Here is a 24,216-nt window from a genome sequence, read left to right on the forward strand (position 1 = left end):
TGGATTGTTTCTTGATTGAAGGAAGAAGAAAGGATTGTTGTAATGTTTAGGTTCTCACAAAAGATTGAAAATGGTCTAAAAAAGCAGGGATAATTTCTGAATTAATTGCAGCTTCTGAGGCAGTTGGTGGGGATGGGGGAGGATTCAGTAGGAATTGTGTATTGTCATGAGGTGGAGGTGGTCTACTAATTGGGTATTCCAAGGAATATAACAATAGCAAAGCAGGTCTGAGGATCACTGAGAAAAAAGCAGTAGTCACTCAAAAGAGGTGGGGGTCATTACAGCCTTATACAACTGCTTCACAACCTTGGGAGAAACTGTTTTCTGTTAACTTTGCAGCTGGCTTTATCTGTCTGTCCTCCCAGCCTGATTAATAGCTGGACTGCTTATTCTCAGTCCAAACTAATTTTTACTCTTTCAGTCCCGAGCAGGTTTTGGCTCTTTATATCCTAAGTGTAGATTACTCTTTATATCCTAAGTGTGGACTACAGAGATAATTCTGAGCAATTGAGGATTCTTGCTAGCTGTGTTCTGATAAAGTCATTCTAGCTCCATTGGAAGTGTAAATCAACTGCCCAAGAACTGCTCTTTCTCAGTCTCTCAACTTCAGATTTTTTATGTGTAAAATAAACTGATATGATTTATTTCAAATGTTATAAAAATTCAATGTAATTTAGGATGTCAAAAATTTTTTGCAATATACTGTGTAGTATAAAAACATGGAGGAATTAGTATTATTATTTACTAATTATAGGTTCTTGTATAGAGCAGCTTATAATAGAAAACACCATATTTGAGACTAGGCATCTATAATCTGTTTAGTAAATGAAGAGAGAGAACAAATATGTCTTAGGCAGGTTTTAAATATTTTACGCCTCGGTCAAGGTTAAGACCCACTGTGGAAGTGAAGCTATGAATAGTAGCTGTAAATAGCTAATCAAAAATCATTCTTCATATAAGTGACCATTAGGTTGCCTTTGGGTAAAACTAAGCTGCTTATGTGGAGAAGGCAATGGCACCCCACTCCAGTACTCTTGCCTGGAAAATCCCATGGATGGAGGAGCCTGGTAGGCTGCAGTCCATGGGGTCGTGAAGTGGGGCACGACTGAGCGACTTCACTTTCACTTTTCACTTTCCTGCATTGGAGAAGGAAATGGCAACCCACTCCAGTGTTCTTGCCTGGAGAATCCCAGGGATGGGGGAGCCTGGTGGGCTCCCGTCTGGGGTCGCACAGAGCTGGACACAACTGAAGTGACTTAGCAGCAGCATGCTGCTTATGAAGTTTACCTTTCCACTGAAGCCTCATGATTTACAAAATCTATACTTACAAATAGGTGTGATGAGATTTGAAACTTATTTAAATCAAAGGCAAAGTGATCAATCAATATTCCTTCTTCCAGTGGGATGAACTGAGAGTGGAAGAAAAGAAGAGATGATGTGCGTGTTTGGTGGTTGTTTTGTGACATTTTTAACTCAGTTTGGAGGCAGCCAGAGCAGGTGGGGATGTTTTAAGGCGCTGAAAAAGCATGATGGAAAGTTGTCAAAACAGACCCCTTTATTTTGCCTTGGGCTGTGTGGCAAAAAATTATATTCGAAGCTCCATATTATTTGTTAAAATTGGTGAGATATTAACAGGTTATTTTGTGTCTTTAGCATAGACTCACCCTATTTTAAGAATAAAATCCTTTCATACCTGTATTACATTCCCTCCTTTGTTAAAGAGTATTTGACTCACTCAAGAAATGTATACATTAAGGTTAAAAATGGATGGAAACAGAAGGCTGGACAGTGGTAGAAGCACGAGTGAAAAAAACAGAACTTACAAACAAAGCCCATATTCAACTTACAGACTTTTAGGAACTGAAAGTAAATTATATTATTTGCATTTTAGCAATCTTGTCTGAAAAGCCTTAAGATAAATTGAATATGTTTTCCAGGTCAAGAATTATAAAAGATTTGGTAAACTTGTTTTATGGTATTGCCTGAGGGAAAAACATTAGCTATTGATAGGGAGATTTGTGAAGTGAAATTTATAATAGAAAATTACTCTCCATTGGAGCAAAGCAATTGCACTGAAATTCATGCAGTCTCCATCGACAATCAGATGCAATTCACAACACTGCAGGGAAGCTTAAAGACTATTATTTCTTGTTTAATAGGATTCGTTCAATTTCTCTGGCATTTTTTATTAGAACTGTGGAATATATACCTCACTGCAATTTTTTTTAAATTCTCAAGTCTCTGGTAAGATTAATCAAAAGGAAATTATGTAAAGGTGTGGAACTGGGATGGCCTTGCTAGAATGCTCATACCCAAAGACTGCTCCTTTTCATGAACTCTCTTATCCTACTTCACAAGCTGTTCCCATTAAATTTAAACAGAGGGACAGAAATTAGGAAGTCCTCTCCTAATGATAGTTTCTACTGGCTCTCCTCCAAATAATTATTTGATTTGTCTAAATAGACATGGAGCTTGTAGAGAGCAGCTTGTTGCAAGGACTTTAAAATGGTAGGTAAAAATAACCAGTTCTGTGAAGTTGCAGTTTATGCTACTGCACATGCAAAATTCCCTACACACCCCTACAGATGACATCTTTTGGAGTCTGTGGAAAGGCTGTGATGTAGTTTGATAGGCTGGCAGCTGTGATTCGATACTACATTTAGGTTCGAATTTTCTTAGGGCTCAATCTCTTAGCAACATCATAGACTTTGTTAGGGCTATGCCAATTTCTGCCTAACAGCAGATAAAGGGGAATCTGTATGCCTAGAGTGGAGTTTGAATCTCTGGTAAGAGGTTGCAAGTAAGGAGATACAAGTAACTATGGTGGCCAGAGTAACCCAGAAAACAGTGAGAACTCCAAAATCCTGGTCAGGATTTGATCAGATATGCTAGTCAAACTACAAGGGAACTGCTGAATAAAGAGGCTGTACTGACTATAGTCTGAGTAACATTATTTAATCAAGCCTTTGATAAATATCCAAGCTTTTTCCTTAGGTAGATTTTTTTTTCCTTCAAAGTCTCTACTCCTCTGAGGCAATACTAAGAGATAAAAAGTGTACAACACATACTTCAAGTTCAAGCTATTTCCCAGGCAATGGAGAACCTAGGCAGTGTGGTTAGTCTTGCCAGATCCATTGCCGTGGTGGTGGCTTCTCCATAAGTTACCTGCTTGAAAGCAATTTATTTACATTCCCGCTTCTTAGAACTAGTGGGTAGTGCACTTCTGACATATGTGCACAACACAAGAGATGCGATTCAATTAAAATATGAAACAGATATAATACCCTGAGGTAGAACCATGCATCCAGAAGGAAATTTTGCTTGCAGAAATTCTTTTGAGGGGAATCTTCTACTTAACCTCTTCAGCATTCTGCTGTCAGAACTGTTCCCTTTGGAGAATACACGTGGGCTATGAAAGAATGCAGATCTTTTCTTGGTGGAACTAAATGGTATGATTAGCAACTATGTTTGATAAAGCTACCAGATTTGTTCCAATCCACCATGTGGTATAAAAATCTTCTTTCAAGGACATTGGTTTTGGAAGCCAGAAGACAGAATCTAGTAATTAACTTGTGTGTTAGCAAAAATGGCCATAGCCTGAAGGAATTCCCACACCCACACAAGCTCCCAAATAGATCACAGATCATATAATTAATATTACAAAATGGCTGACTGTGTGTTTCTCTTGGCCAGGATTCCCTGCCTCTTTGTTTGCCTTCTCTAGTTAGCTAGTAAGGTTTTGTGAAATTTTCAAAACAAATTCCATGTTAATTTCCTCCCCTGCAAATATAGGTATGTACCCTTTGTTACAGGAAGGGTTGCAGATGGTGGAAAAGAGGATGTAACAGAATGAAAGAAACAATGACATTTTGCAAGTCCTGAAAGGTTGACTTCCTATAGCACTTAATACCTGGTTGATTAATTTTACACTTAATATAATGTCTAGGACTGGATTAAACTATTTCACATATGTGTACTTTGTCTCCCATCACTCTAGTTATTTGCTGCTAGAGCAACTGCATGGCCTAACTTTTCTTTTGTGAAATGGTATAACCACGTTTGAGTGTAGTTTAGCAGATTCTTAAAACATTAGATAATCCTGGAGAAAAACAGGAGAGTTAAAAGGCTGCCCAGGTAGCTTAGTGGTAAAGAATCCACCTGCCTATGCAGGAGATGCAGAAGATGTGGGTTCAATCCCTGGGTCAAGAAGATCTCTTGGAGAAGGAAATGGCAACCCACTCCAGTATTCTTGCCTGGGAAATCCCATGGACAGAAGAGCCTGGTGGGCTACAGTCTATGGAGATGCAGAGAGTTCAACATGACTGAGTGACTGAGCATGCACAAGTAAAAAATAAGGACATTTGAAAGAAATACTAACTTTAGTCAGTAATAATGTATCAATTTTGTTTCTTTAATTTTAACAAAAATACCATAGTAACTTAAGATGCTAATAACAAGAAGAACTGGGTATTGGGGGTATGTACAAACTTTCTATATGATCTGCTGTAAACTGAATGTTTATTCTTCCTTCCCCAATTCATTTGTTGAAATCCTAACCCCCTAATGGGATGGTACTAGAAGGCAAGGCTCTGGGAAGGTGCTTAGTTCATGAGAAAGGTGCTCTAATGAATGAGATGTGTTGTTATTGTTTAGTTGCCGTGTTGTATCCGACTCTTATGTGACCCCATGGACTGTAGCCCATCTGGCTCCTCTGTCCATGGGATTGTCCAGGCAAGAATACTGGACTGGGTTGTCATTTCCTTCACCAGGGGATCTTCCTGACCCAGGAATTGAACCTGTGTCTCCTGATTGGCAGGTGGATACTTTACCACTGCGCCAACAGAGACTGTAATGAATTAAGATTAGTGCCAATGGCACCCCACTCCAGTACTCTTGCCTGGAAAATCCCATGGACGGAGGAGCCTGGTAGGCTGCTGTCTATGGGGTCGCACAGAGTTGAGCGACTTCACTTTCCCTTTTCACTTTCATGCATTGGAGAAGGAAATGGCAACCCACTCCAGTATTCTTGCTTAGAGAATCCCAGGGACGGGGAGCCTGGCAGGCTGCTGTCTATGGGGTGGCACAGAGTCGGACACGACTGAAGCGACTTAGCAGCAGCAGCAGCAGCCCTTATAAAAGACACTCCAGAGAGCTCTCTGGCCTCTTTTGCCATGTGAGGCTCAGTGAGAATACAGTAGGGAAAAGGCCAACTATCAACCAAGAAGTGGGCCCTCATCAGCCTGAATGTGCTGGTGGCTTGATTTTGGACTTCCAAGTCTCTAGAACTATGATAAATAAATGTTGTTTAACCCACTCAATCTGTGAAATTTATAGCACCCAGAGAGAATAGGACACTATCTTTACAATTTTTCTGTAAATCTAAAATTATTCTAAAAAATGTTTTCCCAAAAAAAAAAAAGCTTACAAAGAATTAATACAGTTAAATGTATACCGACTATCTAGAACTATGGAATGAGGTTCGTGACATTGTACAGGAAACAGGGATCAAGACCATCCCCATGGAAAAGAAATGCAAAAAAGCAAAATGGCTGTCTGGGGAGGCCTTACAAATAGCTGTGAAGAGAAGAGAAGCGAAAAGCAAAGGAGAAAAGGAAAGATATAGGCATCTAAATGCAGAGTTCCAAAGAATAGCAAGAAGAGATAAGAAAGCCTTCTTCAGTGATCAATGCAAAGAAATAGAGGAAAACAACAGATTGGGAAAGACTAGAGATCTCAAGAAAATTAGAGATACCAAGGGAACATTTCATAAAAGATGGGCTCGATAAAGGACAGAAATGGTCTGGACCTAACAGAAGCAGAAGATATTAAGAAGAGGTGGCAAGAATACACAGAAGAACTATACAAAAAAGATCTTCACGACCCAGATAGTCATGATGATGTGATCACTAATCTAGAGCCAGACATCTTGGAATGTGAAGTCAAGTGGGCCTTAGAAAGCATCACTAGGAACAAAGCTAGTGGAGGTGATGGAATTCCAGTCGAGCTGTTTCAAATCTTGAAAGATGATGCTGTGAAAATGCTGCACTCAATATGCCAGCAAATTTGGAAAACTCAGCAGTGGCCACAGGACTGGAAAAGGTCAGTTTTCATTCCAATTCCAAAGAAAGGCAATGCCAAAGAATGTTCAAACTACCACACAATTGCACTCATCTCACATGCTAGTAAAGTAATGCTCAAAATTCTCCAAGCCAGGCTTCAGCAATATGTGAACCGTGAACTCCCTGACGTTCAAGCTGGTTTTAGAAAAGGCAGAGGAACCAGAGATCAAATTGCCAACATCTGCTGGATCATGGAAAAAGCAAGAGAGTTCCGGAAAAACATCTATTTCTGCTTTATTGACTATGCCAAAGCCTTTGACTGTGTGGATCACAATAAACTGTGGAAAATTCTGAAAGTGATGGGAATACCAGACCACCTAACCTGCCTCTTGAGAAATCTGTATGCAGGTCAGGAAGCAACAGTTAGAACTGGACATGGAACAACAGACTGGTTCCAAATAGGAAAAGGAGTACATCAAGGCTGTATATTGTCACCCTGCTTATTTAACTTCTATGCAGAGTACATCGTGAGAAATGCTGGACTGGAAGAAACATAAGCTGGAATCAAGACTGCCGGGAGAAATATCAATAACCTCAGATATGCAGACGACACCATCCTTATGGCAGAAAATGAAGAGGAGCTAAAAAGCCTCTTGATGAAGGTGAAAGAGGAGAGCGAAAAAGTTGGCTTAAAGCTCAACATTCAGAAAACGGAAGATCATGGCATCCGAAATAGATGGGGAAACAGTGGAAACAGTGTCAGCCTTTATTTTTGGGGGCTCCAGAATCACTGCAGATGGTGACTGCAGCCATGAAATTAAAAGACGCTTACTCCTTGGAAGAAAAGTTATGACCAACCTAGATAGCATATTCAAAAGCAGAGACATTACTTTGCCAACTAAGGTCTGTCTAGTCAAGGCTATGGTTTTTCCAGTGGTCATGTATGGATATGAGAGTTGGACTGTGGAGAAGGCTGAGCACCGAAGAATTGATGCTTTTGAACTGTGGTGTTGGAGAAGACTCTTGAGAGTACCTTGGACTGCAAGGAGATCCAACCAGTCCATTCTGAAGGAGATCAACCCTGGGATTTCTTTGGAAGGAATGATGCTAAAGCTGAAACTCCAGTACTTTGGCCACCTCATGCGAAGAGTTGACTCATTGGAAAAGACTTTGATGCTGGGAGGGATTGGGGGCAGGAGGAGAAGGGGACGACCGAGGATGAGATGGCTGGATGGCATCACGGACTCGATGGACATGAGTCTGAGTGAACTCCGGGAGTTGGTGATGGACAGGGAGGCCTGGCGTGCTGCGATTCATGGGGTTGCAAAGAGTCGGACACGACTGAGCAACTGAACTGAACTGAACTGAAGTCATCAATTATATGTCTAGATATTTATCCAAGAATAAAGGAAATATATATGCAAACAAAGATGCAAACATGTATGTCCAGATCAGCTTTATCTGTAATAGACCTCAAACTGGAAAGAACCCAAATGTCCATCAACAAGTGAATGGATAACCGAACTGTTTACATCCATATAACAAAATACTACTGAGCAATAAAAATAGTGAACTACTGATACATGTAACAAGACAGATAAATCTCAAAACAGTCATTTTTAAGAAAAAAAGAATATATATAACATGATTCTGTTTATATAAGACTATAAAATGCAAACTGATTGATAGTGACAGAAAGATGAGTGTTTTGAAAGAAGAAGGCCATTAACAAGGGGTACCAGGAAACTTGCGGGTAATTTATACGTTCAATATCTTGATCATGGTGATGGTTTCATAGGTAGATACATTTATCAATCAGTCCTTACAGACTGTATACTCTAAACTGTGTGTTTATAGTATGTCAATTATGTGCCAGTAAATCTGTTTATTTTTTAAAAAGTCCAACTAGTCATGTATGGGAGACAGGAAATAATTATCTTAGGCTCATATAACTACCAGCTTTGATCATGAAACATAGCCCTGTGCTTTTTGGTAGTGGAAAATTTGCTACTTTGTACCATTCTACCTACTACTGGCTCTTTGAGGACCAGTTTCTTTCTCTGAAAAATGAAGAGTGACCATTGAAGTCTTCTATAAGCAAATATATGAGAATAATTTTAAACATGTATCTTCTGGAATAATTTAAAATAAATTCATTTGCATTAATTTCATAAACCTTAAGTTGAAATTGTCTAATAAAGTATTACTTATTAGGAACCTTAAAGATTAAATTATGCAGCTCAGGAAGCAACAGTTAGAACTGGACATGGAACAACAGACTGATTCCAAATAGGAAAAGGAGTACATCAAGGCTGTATATTGTCACCCTGCTTATTTAACTTATATGCAGAGTACATCATGAGAAATGCTGGGCTGGAGGAAGCACAGGCTGGAATCAAGATTGCTGAGAGAAATATCAATAGTCTCAGATATGCAGATGACACCACCTTTATGGCAGAAAGTGAAGAAGAACTAAAGAGCCTCTTGATGCAAGTGAAAGAGGAGAGTGAAAAAGTTGGCTTAAAGCTCAACATTCAGAAAACTGCCAGATCACGGCATCTGGTCCGATCACTTCATGGGAAATAGGTCGGGAAACAGTGGAAACAGTGGCTGACTTTATTTTTCTGGGCTCTAAAATCACTGCAGATGGTGATTGCAGCCATGAAATTAAAAGACTCTTGCTCCTTAGAAGGAAAGTTATGATCAACCTAGGCAGCATAAAAGCAAAGACATTACTTTGTCCACAAAGGTCCATCTAGTCAAGGCTATGGTTTTTCTAGTGGTCATGTATGGATGTGAGAGTTGGACTATACAGAAACCTGAGTGCCGAAGAATTGATGCTTTTGAACTGTGGTGTTGGAGAAGACTCAAATTGTATAGAGATTCCTCTTGGGGTAATAAAAAATCTGGAACAATAGCATGGTGGTGTTTGCACAATATTGTGCTCAGTTGTTAAATGGTGTCTGACTCTTTGCAATCTGATGGACTGCAGCCTTCCAGGTTCCTCTGTCCATGGAATTTTCCAGGCATGAACATTGTGAATGTATTAAATGTGAATGTATTAAATGAATTGTACACTTTAAAACAGTGCATTTTAGGTTACAATATGGTATCCATCACACCAAAACCTACCCATACACTTTAGTTTTTACCCTTATTACTCTATACCCCTAGGCCTAAGTGAACACTGATGTATTTTGATCTCTATAGATTGGCCTATTCTAGATATTTCATATAAAGGAAATCATATAATATGTGGTCTTTTGTCACTAACTACTTTCATTGAGAATGTTTTCAAGTTTCATCCATGTTGTAGTGTGTATAACTACTTCATTCATTCCTTTATATGTACAATACTATTCCACTCTGTGAGTATACCAAATTTTATTTATCTATGCATCAGTTAATGGTCATTTAGGCTATTTCCACCTATTGTCTATTATGAATAATGCTACTGTGACTATTTATATGGGCTTCCCTGGTGGCTCAAATGGTAAAGAATCTGGCTGCAACGCAGGAGACCTGGGTTCGATCCCTGGGTTGGGATGATTTCCCGGAAAAGGGAATGGCTACTCACTTTATATACAAGTTTTTTTTGTGGATATATGTTTTTATTTCTCTTAGTTATATCTAGGATGAGAATTGTATACAAGTTTTTTTGTGGATATATGTTTTTATTTCTCTTAGTTATATCTAGGATGAGAATTGTTGATAACTGTTTGTTTAATCATTTGAGGAATTTCAAAACGTGCACCGTTTTACATTCCCACCAGCAGTGTACGAGGGTTCCAATCTCTTGGCATCTTTGCCAGCACTTGTCGTAATCTGACATTTTGATTATAACCATTCTAGAGTGCATGAAGTCTTATCATGTGGTTTTGATTCACTTTTCCTTGATGACTAATAGTGTCAGGTACATTTTCGTGTACTTTTTTTCCCCTAGAAATATGCTCATATAGATAATATTTTTGCATAGATTCTCAGGGGATTAACAGACCCTCAGAGTTATGAATCCCTAGAGAGGTTATTGGGTAGACACATGAAGAGAAACTGTCATGGCAGTTATTATAAATTAATAATATAAATGATAGTAAATAATATAATGCATATTTTTTGTTTTACACTGCTATATATTCAACAAGCAAAGTAAAAAAAAAACACATTTTAAATTTAGCTGCACTAAAATACTGATTTACTTTACATTTCATGATTCTTAATAGGGGTGGAGTCCCAATTCCTATTGAAGTGAGAAAAGTATATTATATGTCACCATCTCTGAAATCAAAGGGTAACCCCACAGACTGAATATGGTAGAAAAAATTACCTCTTACAAATTGTACAAAATGTGATCATATACACAGGATTAGAAAACCAGTAGAATAGATGCCTAGACACCAGGGAGTTATCTGTGTAAGAGGAGAGTGAAAAGAGGTTGAAGGATGTGCTAACCTGAAAGTCACTTTCAGGATGAGCAGTGGGTACTGGGAAAAATTAAACACTATTCAACAAGAGTCAACAGCTATTTTGACGAGTACTAGCTTATTACCGCCACCACAGCTTTGCACCTATGACATATGAAAGTTGTCTGTTCCCAGGGAATAAATGAGTATTTTCCCTGTGGTCTGAAGTCACCTATCAAGTTTGGATCTTTGCTAGGACTGGAGAAACAGTGGCCTAAGCTTTAAACCATAAAGGAATTTGCTTAGGCAGCTTTGAGGGAATCATTATAACTCATGGCATATTCTTAGAACCTGAGAAAACTTCCTTATATTGGGAGTTTATACATTTGCATTTCTTAAGGCAGGCAGCCTCACTCTCTTCACTAGATCAGCTTTTAGAAAATGGGATGATTCGGAGTTGCAATTAAAATTCTAGGCAGAAGCTCTTCTAGGATGTTCCATTGCTTAACTAAAAAACAGCATGGAAAAGTAAGCAATTCAAGTTCTGTACCTTATTTCACCTTCTCTAATGTGACCTGCAAGTTCCTCAATAAACTTCTCCCCTTTCATCCAGTAGATCATTGGTCCGGACTCTCCACTGAATCCAAAGAATGCTTTGCAAGGGATGTTCAGAGGCTTACCTGAGAATGGCAGAGAGAGAAACCATTAGCAAATGGCTCTGCTTATCACTGGGAGACAGAAAAGGACCATTTAACATCCAAAGGAAAACTCAGAAGTGACCCATTTTCAACTCTTCTTCCAATCATCTTATCACTCACTGTAAATGAGAAAATTTTTAAATGGTTACAAGGGCTTTTGGGAAATTTCAAAAGTCAATATATTATAAAAAATGAGAAAGTAAAGAAAGTTACCAAGTTTTTAGAACTGCTGATTTTTACTGCTTCCCTGGTATGAACTAACATGAAAAAGTCAAATAGAATCCTCTTTTATTTTCCTTGTTTGAGAATATTAATAACTGCTTACTTGGACTTGCCTTTGAAGTTAACATTAATCAAAGTATAAGTTAATTTTTGATTGAGAAACATAGACTATCCACTATTACTAAGACTGAATAGGGAAATTTTGTTAGTTCTGATTATTGCATACTCTAAGAAAAATTGGATACTACATATCAAAGAAGAATTTTATAATTACAAAAATATCTATAGAAAGTTCATGGAGCAAAAACTCAGTCTAACCATATCTTCAATCTCTTTGTGTCACCTATAGTACTTAAATAATTCTAGGCAATACTGTAGCTTTTTACTATGCATCTTTGATTATAGCTAAAAATGTTTTAATTATAAATGTATCATCAACTGTATAAGCAATTATTTTATGCTGGCATTGATTCTATTTTTTAATATAAATTTATTTATTTTAATTGGAGGTTATTTACTTTACAATATTGTATTGGTTTTGCCATACATCAACATGAATCCACCACAGGTATACACATGTTCCCCATCTTGAACCCCCCTCCCACCTCCCTCCCCGTACCATCCCTCTGGGTCGTCCTAGTGCACCAGCCCCAAGCATCCAGTATCATGTATCAAACCTGGACTGGCGACTCGTTTCATATATGATATTATACATGTTTCAATGCCATTATAGAACAGTCTTTTGATTCTATTTTCTTCTTACAAAGTAGATAAGTAAGGGAAGAATGGTATAGAGAGCACAATCTTGACATTCCTGATAAAGGAATCCCCCAACTCATAAATCATAATATATCACTTTCTCTATAGCATGCAATTTTTGCCCTGGTTGGAACATTAGATGAAGCAATTTCAAGAATATTTTTCCTTGAAGAGTACATGGTAAAGTTGTTCCCACAATCACTTGAGCTATGGACAATTTCTCCTTTCTATTCTTAAATTGATCCAAAATTTCTATGTTCCAAGAAACATTACTTTCTGAAAACCTTTCTATTTAATCATGACTAGCAGATGGCTTGCTTTGAGGACCATTTACACCAAGAAACAGTTTTAATTGGAGTTAGTGTCTACACTGTGACAAAGAGGAAATTGAGAAAACCTCATAGATATATGGATGCTGGGTGATAGGCTGGGCTTAACCATAATAAGTAACTGTTACCAAATATTGGTCTTTTTATTTTATTTTTTTAGGAATACTGAAGAAATTTTTTATCAATAATTCTAAAGAAATTCAAATTCTTAAGGTTTATTTTGAAAATGATTTAGGATTACACAGGGCAGTAAGTGACTACACATGATGAGATTATATTTCTAATAGGGAAATTTGGCTATGACACATAGGTCAGTTACCATCTTTTATTCAAAGAAATTTTAATGATAGGGAAAAATGTTTTTTTTAATTCACATATGATATTTTACATGTTTCAATGCCATTCTCCCATATCATCCCACCCTCACCCTCTCCCACAGAGTCCAAAAGACTGTTGAATACATCTGTGTCTCTTTTGCTGTCTCACATACAGGGTTATCATTACCTTCTTCCTAAATTCCATATATATGCGTTAGTATACTGTATTGGTGTTTTTCTTTCTGGCTTACTTCACTCTGTATAATCGGCTCCAGTTTCATCCACCTCGTTAGAACTGATTCAAATGTATCCTTTTTAATGGCTGAGTAATACTCCATTGTGTATACGTACCACAGCTTTCTTATCCATTCATCTGCTGATGGACATCTAGGTTGCTTCCATGTCCTGGCTATTATAAACAGTGCTGTGATGAACATTGGGGTACATGTGTCTCTTTCGATTTTTATAATGCAAACTTCTCTCTCAGCAAAATGACATGTCATGGACCTTTGGGATCATTCAATTATTGTCAAAAGCTTTTATATCAACATTCTTTTATATTAATATATGTCTAACACAAATCTGAAACAAGATTATTAATTGTTGCTTTGAACATGCATTTTGTGATACAAGCTTGTGTGAAAAATAGAAGACAGTTTTGTATAGCTAAGAGATTTGAATCCTTGTTTGGATCTATCATTAAAAAGTAGGTTATATGGCCCTGGGTAGATTACGAAACTTTTTACAAACTGATTTCTCATATATGTAGTAAGAGTGATAATAATACTTTGGAGGCTCAGATAAAATAATCTCTACAAAAATACTTGGTGAATTCGAAAGTCCCATCCAAATTTATCACGGTTGTGTTTTCCTTCCAAGGCTTGGTCTTTCAACAAGTAAAGTTTGAGACATAATCCTATGTGTCAAATTATATAGATAAGTGTTTATTCATATTTGACCCTGTCAATCTCTTGTCCTGTTATTTATGAGTTTTAAGGGGGAATACTCTTTTCTTATCAATAGTCTATAAATATTTCCTGGATTCTAGAGTAGGTGTGATTCATCTAAGCAGGCCCTTTCTTCTCTAAATCTGAACATAGGGTCTTTTTTATGATTTATTGTTCTTCATTTACATGAAATTGAAGGTATTACAGAATGCAGTAGATAGCAAATAATCCAGAGACTGATAAGCATTATTATAAGGATCCTAGTTGCTAAAACTACCAGAATATACATTTATACAAATAAACTCTAGTTGTCATTCCTTTGGGCTATTTTGAAAGAATATATCAAATAAAATACCTTTTTTTGTGAGTATCCAACTGCAATGCAGGAGACCCCAGTTTGAATCCTGGGTGGGAAGATCCCCTGGAGAAGGGACAAGTTACCCACTCTAGTATTCTTCAGTTTCCCTGGTGGCTCAGACAGTAAAGAGTCTGCCTGCAATGTGGGAGACCTGGGTTCAATCCCTGGGTTGGGAAGATCCCCTGGAGGAGGGCATGGCAACCCACTCCAGTATTCTGGCCTGGAGAATCCCCATGGACTGAGGAGCCTGGCAGGCTACAGTCCGTGGACTTGCAAAGAGTTGGACATGACTGAGGGACTAAATACAGCACACAACACAGCATGTGGGTACTCAGGCCTGGTTTGATTTTAAGAGAAAAAGAAAATTATAGCAATGTGCAAAAAGGTGCCTCCTTGAAGTGATCTATCAAAAATGACAGTATCTGCCCTTTCCTTGATACTACTTAATGGGTACTGACTATTGCAGCGATTTCTCCTGGAAATATTTTTATTCTCCCATCAGACAGGTTTTTGTTAAATAAATGCAAGAGACATGTTTCAGCAGCCTAGATTCTTCAAATGCTGAGCAAATATCCTGAAGCCTCTGTTAACAGCCAAAAGAGGAAAACAGGCCAATTATCCTACACAATACTCTGAGGAGAGTCCCAAAATGATCAGCTCTTGTGCCAGATAGTGAGAATCAATATGTGCCAGGTTGTGGGCATCTCTTCTCTCAAAAGGCCTGGGAGGGATCTCAGCGTTGATTGAACAAATTACCTGAAACAGAGTCTCTCCAGGCTTTTCTAAAATTTGGCTTATGTACATATGCAAACTCCTATCTACCATTTCCGTTTGCTACTGTATTGTTTTGCCTCCAGATGCTTTCAAAATCATTCCTTACTAGTAGAGATGATCAACTCATATTTATATCTAGAGAGGATTTTACAGTAGGTTGAAGACCATCAACATAAAAATAACTCTTTCTCAATGTTTTGTGCTATTCGCAAGGTAACAGCTTTAGACATATCTCCCTTTTAGGTTCAGTCTGTATTACTGGCAATTTCTCTATCAGTTTAAGTCTAGACTAGTTAACAAAACATATGTTCATACGAAGACTTAGAGATGGATGTTCATAAGAGCTTTATTTGTGATAGCCAAAAGCTGGAAACAGTCCAAATGTTTTAAAGAATAGATGAAAGGATACTCTGGTACATCCATACAAAAAATATTTATCAAGGATGAACTACTGATAAATACCACAAGAAATGAGTTTCAAAATTTCAAAACAATTATACTAAGTTAAAGAGGCCAAACAAAAGGGTCCATGTTTTGTGATTCTATTTATATAAAATTCTAGGTAGCTAAAATTAATCTATAGCTTCTTAGCAATTTGAACATCTGTATGTGATCCCACCACTCCATATGAAAGCCTATGTCTATAGAAAGACTTGTACTCAAATATTCATATCAGTGTTATTTTTCCCAAGTTAGGGACATTTTTAGTCATTATTTATTCAAATAATTTGTGTCGCCTTTTCTCTCATTCTTCTGGGACTCCCTATGATGCAAAATGTTAGCCTGTTTGATGTTATCACATAAATGTCTTAAACTTATCTTCACTTTTTTCCCAGTTCTTTTTCTATTTGCTGCTTTGATTGGATGACTCTATTGCCTTGTATTCAGGGGGACTTATCCTTTCTTTGTTTCATCTAGTCTGCTATTGAACTCCTCTAGTGTATTTTGCACTTCAGTTACTGTATTCTTCAGCTCTGTGACTTCTGTTTGGTACTTCCTTACATTCTTTATCTCTTTGTTAAAGTTCTTATCTTGTACTTATCAATTCTTCTCCCAAATTTGGTGAGTATTTTTATGACCATTACTTTGAATTCTTTATCAGGTAAATTACTTATCTCCATTTTATAAAGGTTTTTTTTTTTTCTGAGATTTTATTTTGTTATTTTGCCTGAAACATATTCTTCTGTTTCTTTATTTTCCCTCACACTTTGTGTTGATTTCTATGCATTAGATAGAACAATCACTGCTTCTAGTCTTGAAGTGGTGGCCTCATGTAGGAATGAACCTTGTTGTTCTTCTTGCCCTAGTTTTTATTCATCTCTCAAACCTTTCACTTGTCCAAGCAGTCTATTATATTTTTAGTTGTTGTTCAGTCACTCAGTCACTCAGTCATAGCCGACTCTGCCACCCCTTGGACTGCATCACGCCAGGCTTCAGTGTCCTTCACCAACTACCGGCCTTTGCTTAAACTCATGTCCACTGAGTCAGTGATGCCATCCAACTATCATCCTCTGTCATCCCCTTCTCCTCCTGCCTTCAATCTTTCCTCGCATCAGAGTCTTTTCCAATGAGCTGGCTCTTCACATCAGGTGGGCAAAGTATTGGAGCTTCAGCATCAGTCCTTCCAATGAATATTCAGGGTTGATTTCCTTTAGGATTGATTGGTTTGATCTCCTTGAAGTCCAAGGGACTCTCAAGAGTCTTCTCCAACATCACAGTTTGAAAGCATCAATTCTTCAATGCTCAGCCTTCTTTATGGTTCAACTCCCGCATCAGTACATGACTGCTGGAAAAACCATAGCTTTGGCTATGTCAAGCCATAGCTTTGACCTTTGTTGGCAAAGTGATGTCTCTGATTTATTAATATGCTATCTAGGTTTGTGATAGCTTTTCTTCCAAGGAGCAAGTGTCTTTTAATTTCCTGGCTGCAGTCACTGTCCGCAGTGATTTTGGAGACCAAGAAAATAAAGTCTGTCACGCTTTTCATTGTTTCCCCATCTATTTGCCATGAAGTGTTGGGACCAGATGCCATGATCTTAGTTTTTTGAATGTTGAGTTTTAAGCCAGGTTTTCACGCTCCTCTTTCACCTTCATCATTTTTAATAGCTCCTAGTAATTTTGGATGTGCCAAGTCTTGTCAATGTCCCAAAGGGGAATACCATAGTTAGCACTTAGATTCAGGCTGTTTGGAACTTAGACTCTCAAGTAGCAGCTTTTAAAGTATGGGTATATAACAATCCTGTGGATCTACAAGTGTAATTCCTCCTAGCCACCAGAGTCAGGCAATCTGGTGGTGTCTGCTGGGGAAACCTGGGGTTCCAGATGAATCTATAAGCTCCTTACTGGGAGACACGAGTGAGCTGGACTGAGGCAGAGGGAGAGCACATAGATGATGTTCTCTAGCCTGCATTCCCTGGGAATACCTCCAGAGCCTTTAGGTGTGAGCCAAACCTGAAGCTGAAGCCCCAGGCATAGCAAGTATGCCTCTTTCACTGAAAGATGGGATGTGTTCCAGTCTGTTGTCTGTGCAATGCTCTGGGGGTGGTAGTCTGTCAATAATCCCCTGTTCAATTGTTACAGTCCCATGGGATTCAGGGTTGCAAGTTCTCTAACTCCCAGAATTGGATGATCAAGGGGAATTTCCTGATAAAGGCTGCAAAAACCAAAGCAGCAGATGTAAACTCTGAGAAACCAGATACAAGAAAGAATTCCCCTCTGAAAGATACTGGTGCTCTGAGATGTGAAAGAAGGAGAGGGCAAAGACAGTGCCAGTCCTCTGAGATCTCTGGAAAGGTTTGTAGTCAGCCTCTCAGTTCAGTTCAGTTCAGTTGCTCAGTCGTGTCTGACTCTTTGCAACCCCATGAATCGCAGCATGCCAGGCCTCCCTGTCCATCACCAACTCCCGGACTTCACTCAGACACGTCCATCGAGTACGTGATGCCATCCAGCCATCTCATCCTCGGTCGTCCCCTACTCCTCCTGCCCCCAATCCCTCCCAGCATCAAAGTCTTTTCCAATGAGTCAACTCTTCACATGAGGTGGCCAAAGTACTGGAGTTTCAGCTTTAGCATCATTCCTTCCAAAGAAATCCTAGGGTTGATCTCCTTCAGAATGGACTGGTTGGATCTCCTTGCAGTCCAAGGGACTCTCAAGAGTCTTCTCCAACACCACAGTTCAAAAGCATCAATTCTTCAGTGCTCAGCCTTCTCCACAGTCCAACTCTCACATCCATACATGACCACAGGGAAAACCATAGCCTTGACTAGACGGACCTTAGTCGGCAAAGTAATGTCTCTGCTTTTGAATATGCTATCTAGGTTGGTCATAACTTTTCTTCCAAGGAGTAAGCGTCTTTTAATTTCATGGCTGCAATCACCATCTGCAGTGATTTTGGAGCCCAAAAAGATAAAGTCTGACACTGTTTCCACTGTTTCCCCATCTATTTCCCATGAAGTGATGGGACCGGATGCCATGATCTTCGTTTTCTGAATGTTGAGCTTTAAGCCAACTTTTTCACTCTCCTCTTTCACTTTCATCAAGAGGCTTTTTAGTTCCTCTTCACTTTCTGCCATAAGGGTGGTGTCATCTGCATATCTGAGGTTATTGATATTTCTCATGGCAATCTTGATTCCAGCTTGTGTTTCTTCCAGTCCAGCGTTTCTCATGATGTACTCTGCATATAAGTTAGATAAGGAGGGTGACAATATACAGCCTTGATGTACTCCTTTTCCTATTTGAAACCAGTCTGTTGTTCCATGTCCAGTTCTAACTGTTGCTTCCTGACCTGCATACAGATTTCTCAAGAGGCAGGTCAGGTGGTCTGGTATTCCCATCTCTCTCAGAATCTTCCACAGTTTATTGTGATCCACACAGTCAAAGGCTTTGGCATAGTCAATAAAGCAGAAATAGATGGTTTTCTGGACCTCTCTTGCTTTTTCCATGATCCAGAGGATGTTGGCAATTTGATCTCTGGTTCCTCTGCCTTTTCTAAAAAGGTGTGTTTAATTAGAAGACTGCTCCTCAGACTGCAGCCATGATGATAAACTAACAGGCCTCTTTCATGGAAAGATTGACCTCCTGGGTCTTTTGTGTCTTCTTGTGCCCTGCGAGTGGTAGCTGTTTAAGAGCTCTTTCTCTATTGGTTTCAGCCCTTTGGGATGTTCAAGTGTAAGCCCCACTGACCCCCAGAGCCAGATGATATAGAGGTATCCACTGGAAGCAGCTTCCAAAAGCAAGGTACCAGATGTAAAAACTGGGGTACCAGACACACGTGAAAGCTCCCCTCTGGGAGACACTGGTATTCTGGAGCAGGCAGAGGGAAAGTACAAAGATGGCACCCACTGAGAAAAGGAAAAAAAAATAGTGCCTTTCAGCTTTAGCAGGGAAAGAGAGTGTAAGAATGGCACCCTACTGCCTCTGTCCCTAGAACACTGGTGCTTTCACAGAGCTACAACAAATCATTTCACAACTTGTATGAAAATACAAAAAAACCTCAAATAGCCAAAGCAATCTTGAGAAAGAAGAATGGAACTGGAGGAATCAACCTGCCTGACTTCAGGCTCTACTACAAAGCCACAGTCATCAAGACAGTATGGTACTGGCACAAAGACAGAAATATAGATCAATGGAACAAAATAGAAAGCCCAGAGATAAATCCATGCACCTATGGACACCTTATCTTTGACGAAAGAGGCAAGAATATACAATGGAGAAAAGATAATCTCTTTAACAAGTGGTGCTGGGAAAACTGGTCAACCACCTGTAAAAGAATGAAACTAGAACACTTTCTAACACCATGCACAAAAATAAACTCAAAATGGATTAAATATCTAAACATAAGACCAGAAACTATAAAACTCTTAGAGGAAAACATAGGCAAAACACTCTCCGACATAAATCACAGCAGGATCCTCTATGACCCACATCCCAGAGTAATGGAAATAAAAAGAAAAATAAACAAATGGGACCTAATTAAACCTAAAAGCTTTTGCACAATGAAGGAAACTATAAGCAAGGTGAAAAGACAGCCTTCAGAATGGGAGAAAATAGCAAATGAAGCAATGGACAAACAATTAATCTCAAAAATATACAAGCAGCTCCTGCAGCTCAATTCCAGAAAAATAAACAACCCAATCAAAATATGGGCCAAAGAACTAAACAGAGATTTCTCCAAAGAAGACATACAGATGGCTAACAAACACATGAAAAGATGCTCAACATCACTCATTATCAGAGAAATACAAATCAAAACCACAATGAGGTACCATTTCACGCCAGTCAGCATGGCTGCGATCGAAAAGTCTACAAGCAATAAATGCTGGAGAGGGTGTGGAGAAAAGGGAACCCTCTTACACTGTTGGTGGGAATGCAAACTAGTACAGCCACTATGGAGAACAGTGTGGAGATTCCTTAAAAGACTGGAAATAGAACTGCCTTATGACCCAGCAATCCCACTACTGGGCATAAACACCGAGGAAACCAGAATTGAAAGAGACACATGTACCCCAATGTTCATCGCAGCACTGTTTACAATAGCCAGGACATGGAAGCAACCTAGATGTCCATCAGCAGATGAACGGATAAGAAAGCAGTGGTACATATACACAATGGAGTATTACTCAGCCATAAAAAAGAATACATTTGAATCAGTTCTAATGAGGTGGATGAAACTGGAGCTGATTTTACAGAGTGAAGTAAGCCAGAAAGGAAAACACCAATGCAGTACACTAACACATATATATGGAATTTAGAAAGATGGTAACGATAACCCTGTATGCGAGACAGCAAAAGAGACGCAGATGTATAGAACAGACTTTTGGAGTCTGTGGGAGAGGGAGAGGGTGGGATGATTTGGGAGAATGGCATTGTGAATCATATGTGAAATGAATCGCCAGTCCAGGTTTGATGCATGATACAGAGTGCTTGGGGCTGGTGCACTGGGATGACCCAGAGGGATGGTATGAGGAGGGAGGGGGGTTCAGGATGGGGAACATGTGTATACCCGTGGCAGAATCATGTAGATGTATGGCAAAACCAATACAGTATTGTAAAGCAAAATAAAGTAAAAATAAAAATTAAAACAAAAATAAATAAAATGTTTAAAATAAAATAAATAAATTTAAATTAAAAAAAAAAGATTAACAAATAAATCTCACATAAAAGCTGGATGCTTTTCAAAAGCTGCATCTCTGCTAGGCCCTGGGGTGAGTGAGTCTGCATATGAGTGCTTTAAGAGCTGCTTCTCAGTTTGCTACAGCCTTTTCGGTCTCAGGGACATAAGCCCTGTTGGTTTTCAAAGTCAGATGTTATGGGGATTCATCTCTTAGGTGCACCTTAAGACCTTAAGTTGTGGTGACTGCTGTGTGGGACATGAATCCGTCACTCTTTGGGAAGAAGCTGCAGGTTGGTGAGCTCTCTTCCCTACTGTGAGTTGCCACACTTGAACCAGAATTTATGGTGGGTTTGTATCTCAGCCTTCCCTGCCTGCCTTTTTCTCATTTGTGAAACATAAAGGAGTTCCTTAGTTAGCTTTCACAACTTTTTCAGAGAAAACTATTCCATATGTAGCTGTAGATTCAATGTGCCTGTGAGAGGAGATGAATTCAGGACTCCCTACATTATTATCTCAAACTACCTCCCTATAACAGCTTTATTTGTAAAAGCCCCAAACAACTCAAATTTCAATCAACATGTGGATGGCTATTGATACATCCTACAATATGAATAAAATTCAAAATCATTAGGCTGAGTTAAAGAAGCCAGATACAAAAGACTATATATTGTATGATTCCATTTATATTAAATTTTTAGAGAACACATGACTATAAAAACCGAAGCACATCAGTAATCAATAATGGCTGGGGTCAGGGTTTGACTGAAAACCCAAAGGAAGAAACTCTTAGGAAATAATGGCAGTGTTTTAAAGTTGCAGTGTGATGATGGCTACACAAATGTATAAGTTTACTAAGAGCTAATGAGTGATACATGGGTGAATTGTATGATATGTAAAATTCAGCTAAATAAAGCTGTTAAAAGCTTTAAAAATATGTTCTCAAGAAGTTTATATCTGTGAGTAGAAAGAGGAAGAGGTGAAGGACAATACACAGTATTAAATAAATTAAATATAATGCAAGCCATATACATGTTCTAAGAGATCTCAATCTTTTTGTTTTCAAAACTAAAGTCAGCACCCTAATCACTGAATTGTCTATGCTAAGTGAAGTGAAGTTGCTCAGTCGTGTCTGACTCTTTGCGACCCCATGGACTGTAGCCTACCAGGCTCCTCTGTCCATGGGATTTTCCAGGCAATAGTCCTGGAGTGGATTGCCATTTCCTTCTCCAGGGGATCTTCCCAACCCAGGGATCGAACCCGGGTCTCCCGCATTGTAGACAGACGCTTTAGTGTCTGAGCCACCAGGGAAGTCCGTCTCCTACTATCCCAAAGATGTCCTGTTTCGCATTTCAAATCCATATAATTGCTCTGGGACAACTTTAAAAGAACCAGAGGCTGAATTATCTACTGTGAGAGAATTGCAGGTAAGACTGGAATGATAATATCTATTTAATTTTGGCCACACATCTTAATCTCCCCCTGTTCCTGGACTTCCTAAGAATTTCTCAAGGGCAAAAATTTGATTTTCAATTTCTTTGTTGAGATCTGCCCATCCCCCCATCTTGTGAGGGACTATGGATTTTACAAAGGCCACAGATCACCAGCAAGGCTCTACTTTTTCCACACAGTTGTTCTTCATTCTTTGTTTTTCTCTTTAAACAATTTCAACAAACCTCTTTTACTGTCTCTTTTAAATTGCCCTATTATTTCTATTTCTTGGGATGCAATATTTTCTATCTGTGCCAGTGGAAACACACACATGGTGGTTAATTTTCTTGTGAGGTTTGTAATTTTGTCACTGTATTTGCATCTACAGTAAGGATTGTTTTCTTTGGGAGCCGTGGGTGGTGAGGGCTGTGGAGGCATTCCCTCAGAGTGGCTCCAAGTTTGCCTCTGCCAAGTCCTTACAAGTTTCACTGGTTTGGAAACAGCGTTTCTGTTAGTTTCTTAGCTTGGGGGTTCCCACCACATGTGGGTTGTGTGAATTTAAAGTCCACATCTATGTTTGGTACAAGTTTAGAGTTCCGATTTCTCTGGAGTGTCTCTTCATTCATGGCCATGACCCTGGACAGAATGGAAATTTCCTGGCCACTTTCCTAGACCAATGTGCAGAATTTTCTAGTTCTTGTTTCAGGAACTAGAGTTTCAGGCTTCGTAGATCATTCAAGCTTCAAGATTTTTGCTGGGATTTCAGTTCTAGCTGCACACTTCACACAGATCTGTGGTTCTATGGTCTGACCCTGAGCTCAAGCCCTTAGACTTTTAAGGTGCTTATCTGATCCTGATATCCTCAGGCGGTATTTAGCTTTAGTTTATGCTCCCTTCTCTGGGTTTGAGTTCCCTTTTCATTTCTAAAGCTTAGGAATTTCCCCTACTTGCTATCATGCTGAGCTAAGCATGAACAATCTTTGTTTTATTTTGACCAGTATTTCTCTGCGTTTAGAACCAGAGATGATTCTTTACCATATCAGTCTATCCTATTAACCAGTTGTATAAAGTTCCACCACCAAAACCTGCAAGCAATATATCTTAGACCTGAATGATCAAGTTAATTTTACTTTCATCCAAGGAGTTAAAGCTAAAATTTCTATTCCTGTTACTGCTAACAAATGAAAGTTCTCCTTTCTTCCCTGGGCTCACACTTAGATTTGACCTTTACAAGATGAGATGAAAGGAGGAGTGGATATTTGTGATGCCATTGTAAAAGCCGCTCACCTTCCTGCTGTGCTTTATGTACTTAAGCCTGTAGCTTCAACTTTCAAGAGCTTTATTCCTTCAGAAGAGAGTGTGTAATGAGGGCACACACCTTTTACTTATTTGCACATGAGGTGCTGAGTGTCCTGATCACATGCTCCAGTCACATGCTTGTAACATTGATTAATGTTAAGACACACAAAACATAGGGGTATGTGTCTCGTTCTTTCACTTGTGAGACACACGTTAAGAAGTTTGTTCTAAAATACAGTGAAGTTTGTAAATTATTTCCTCAACAACTTATAGCAGAGCTGAAGTTATCATTATATTAATGTCACACTTCTATGAATTCAACTATGCCTTTTCTTGAGTGAAAGAGAAAGAATGGAGTCATAACTTGCATATGGGGAATCCCCATTAAGAGTACCTGATATTGAATGTCATCTGTCCAGTGTTAAAAAAGGAAAAAGTTTAAAATAAATAAATTTTTATTAAAAAAATTTTTTTTAAAAGGAAAAAATTGAGAACCACCAATCTAGGGATGTGA

The 24,216-nt window shown here is 38.8% G+C and overlaps 1 protein-coding gene across 1 annotated transcript in view; it reads right to left on the reverse strand.

Annotated features, from left to right (window-relative positions):
• IL1RAPL2 (interleukin 1 receptor accessory protein like 2) overlaps nt 1-24,216 on the reverse strand; it is a 582,426-nt gene that overhangs the window by 42,840 nt on the left and 515,370 nt on the right. Inside the window, exon 5 of the mRNA XM_040266517.1 lies at nt 11,010-11,139. Coding sequence (XP_040122451.1) covers nt 11,010-11,139 — 130 coding nt within the window. The remainder of the gene's footprint in view (nt 1-11,009; nt 11,140-24,216) is intronic.

The sequence above is a fragment of the Oryx dammah genome, unplaced genomic scaffold (assembly GCF_014754425.2).
Source record: "Oryx dammah isolate SB20612 unplaced genomic scaffold, SCBI_Odam_1.1 HiC_scaffold_23, whole genome shotgun sequence".
NCBI lineage: Eukaryota > Metazoa > Chordata > Mammalia > Artiodactyla > Bovidae > Oryx > Oryx dammah.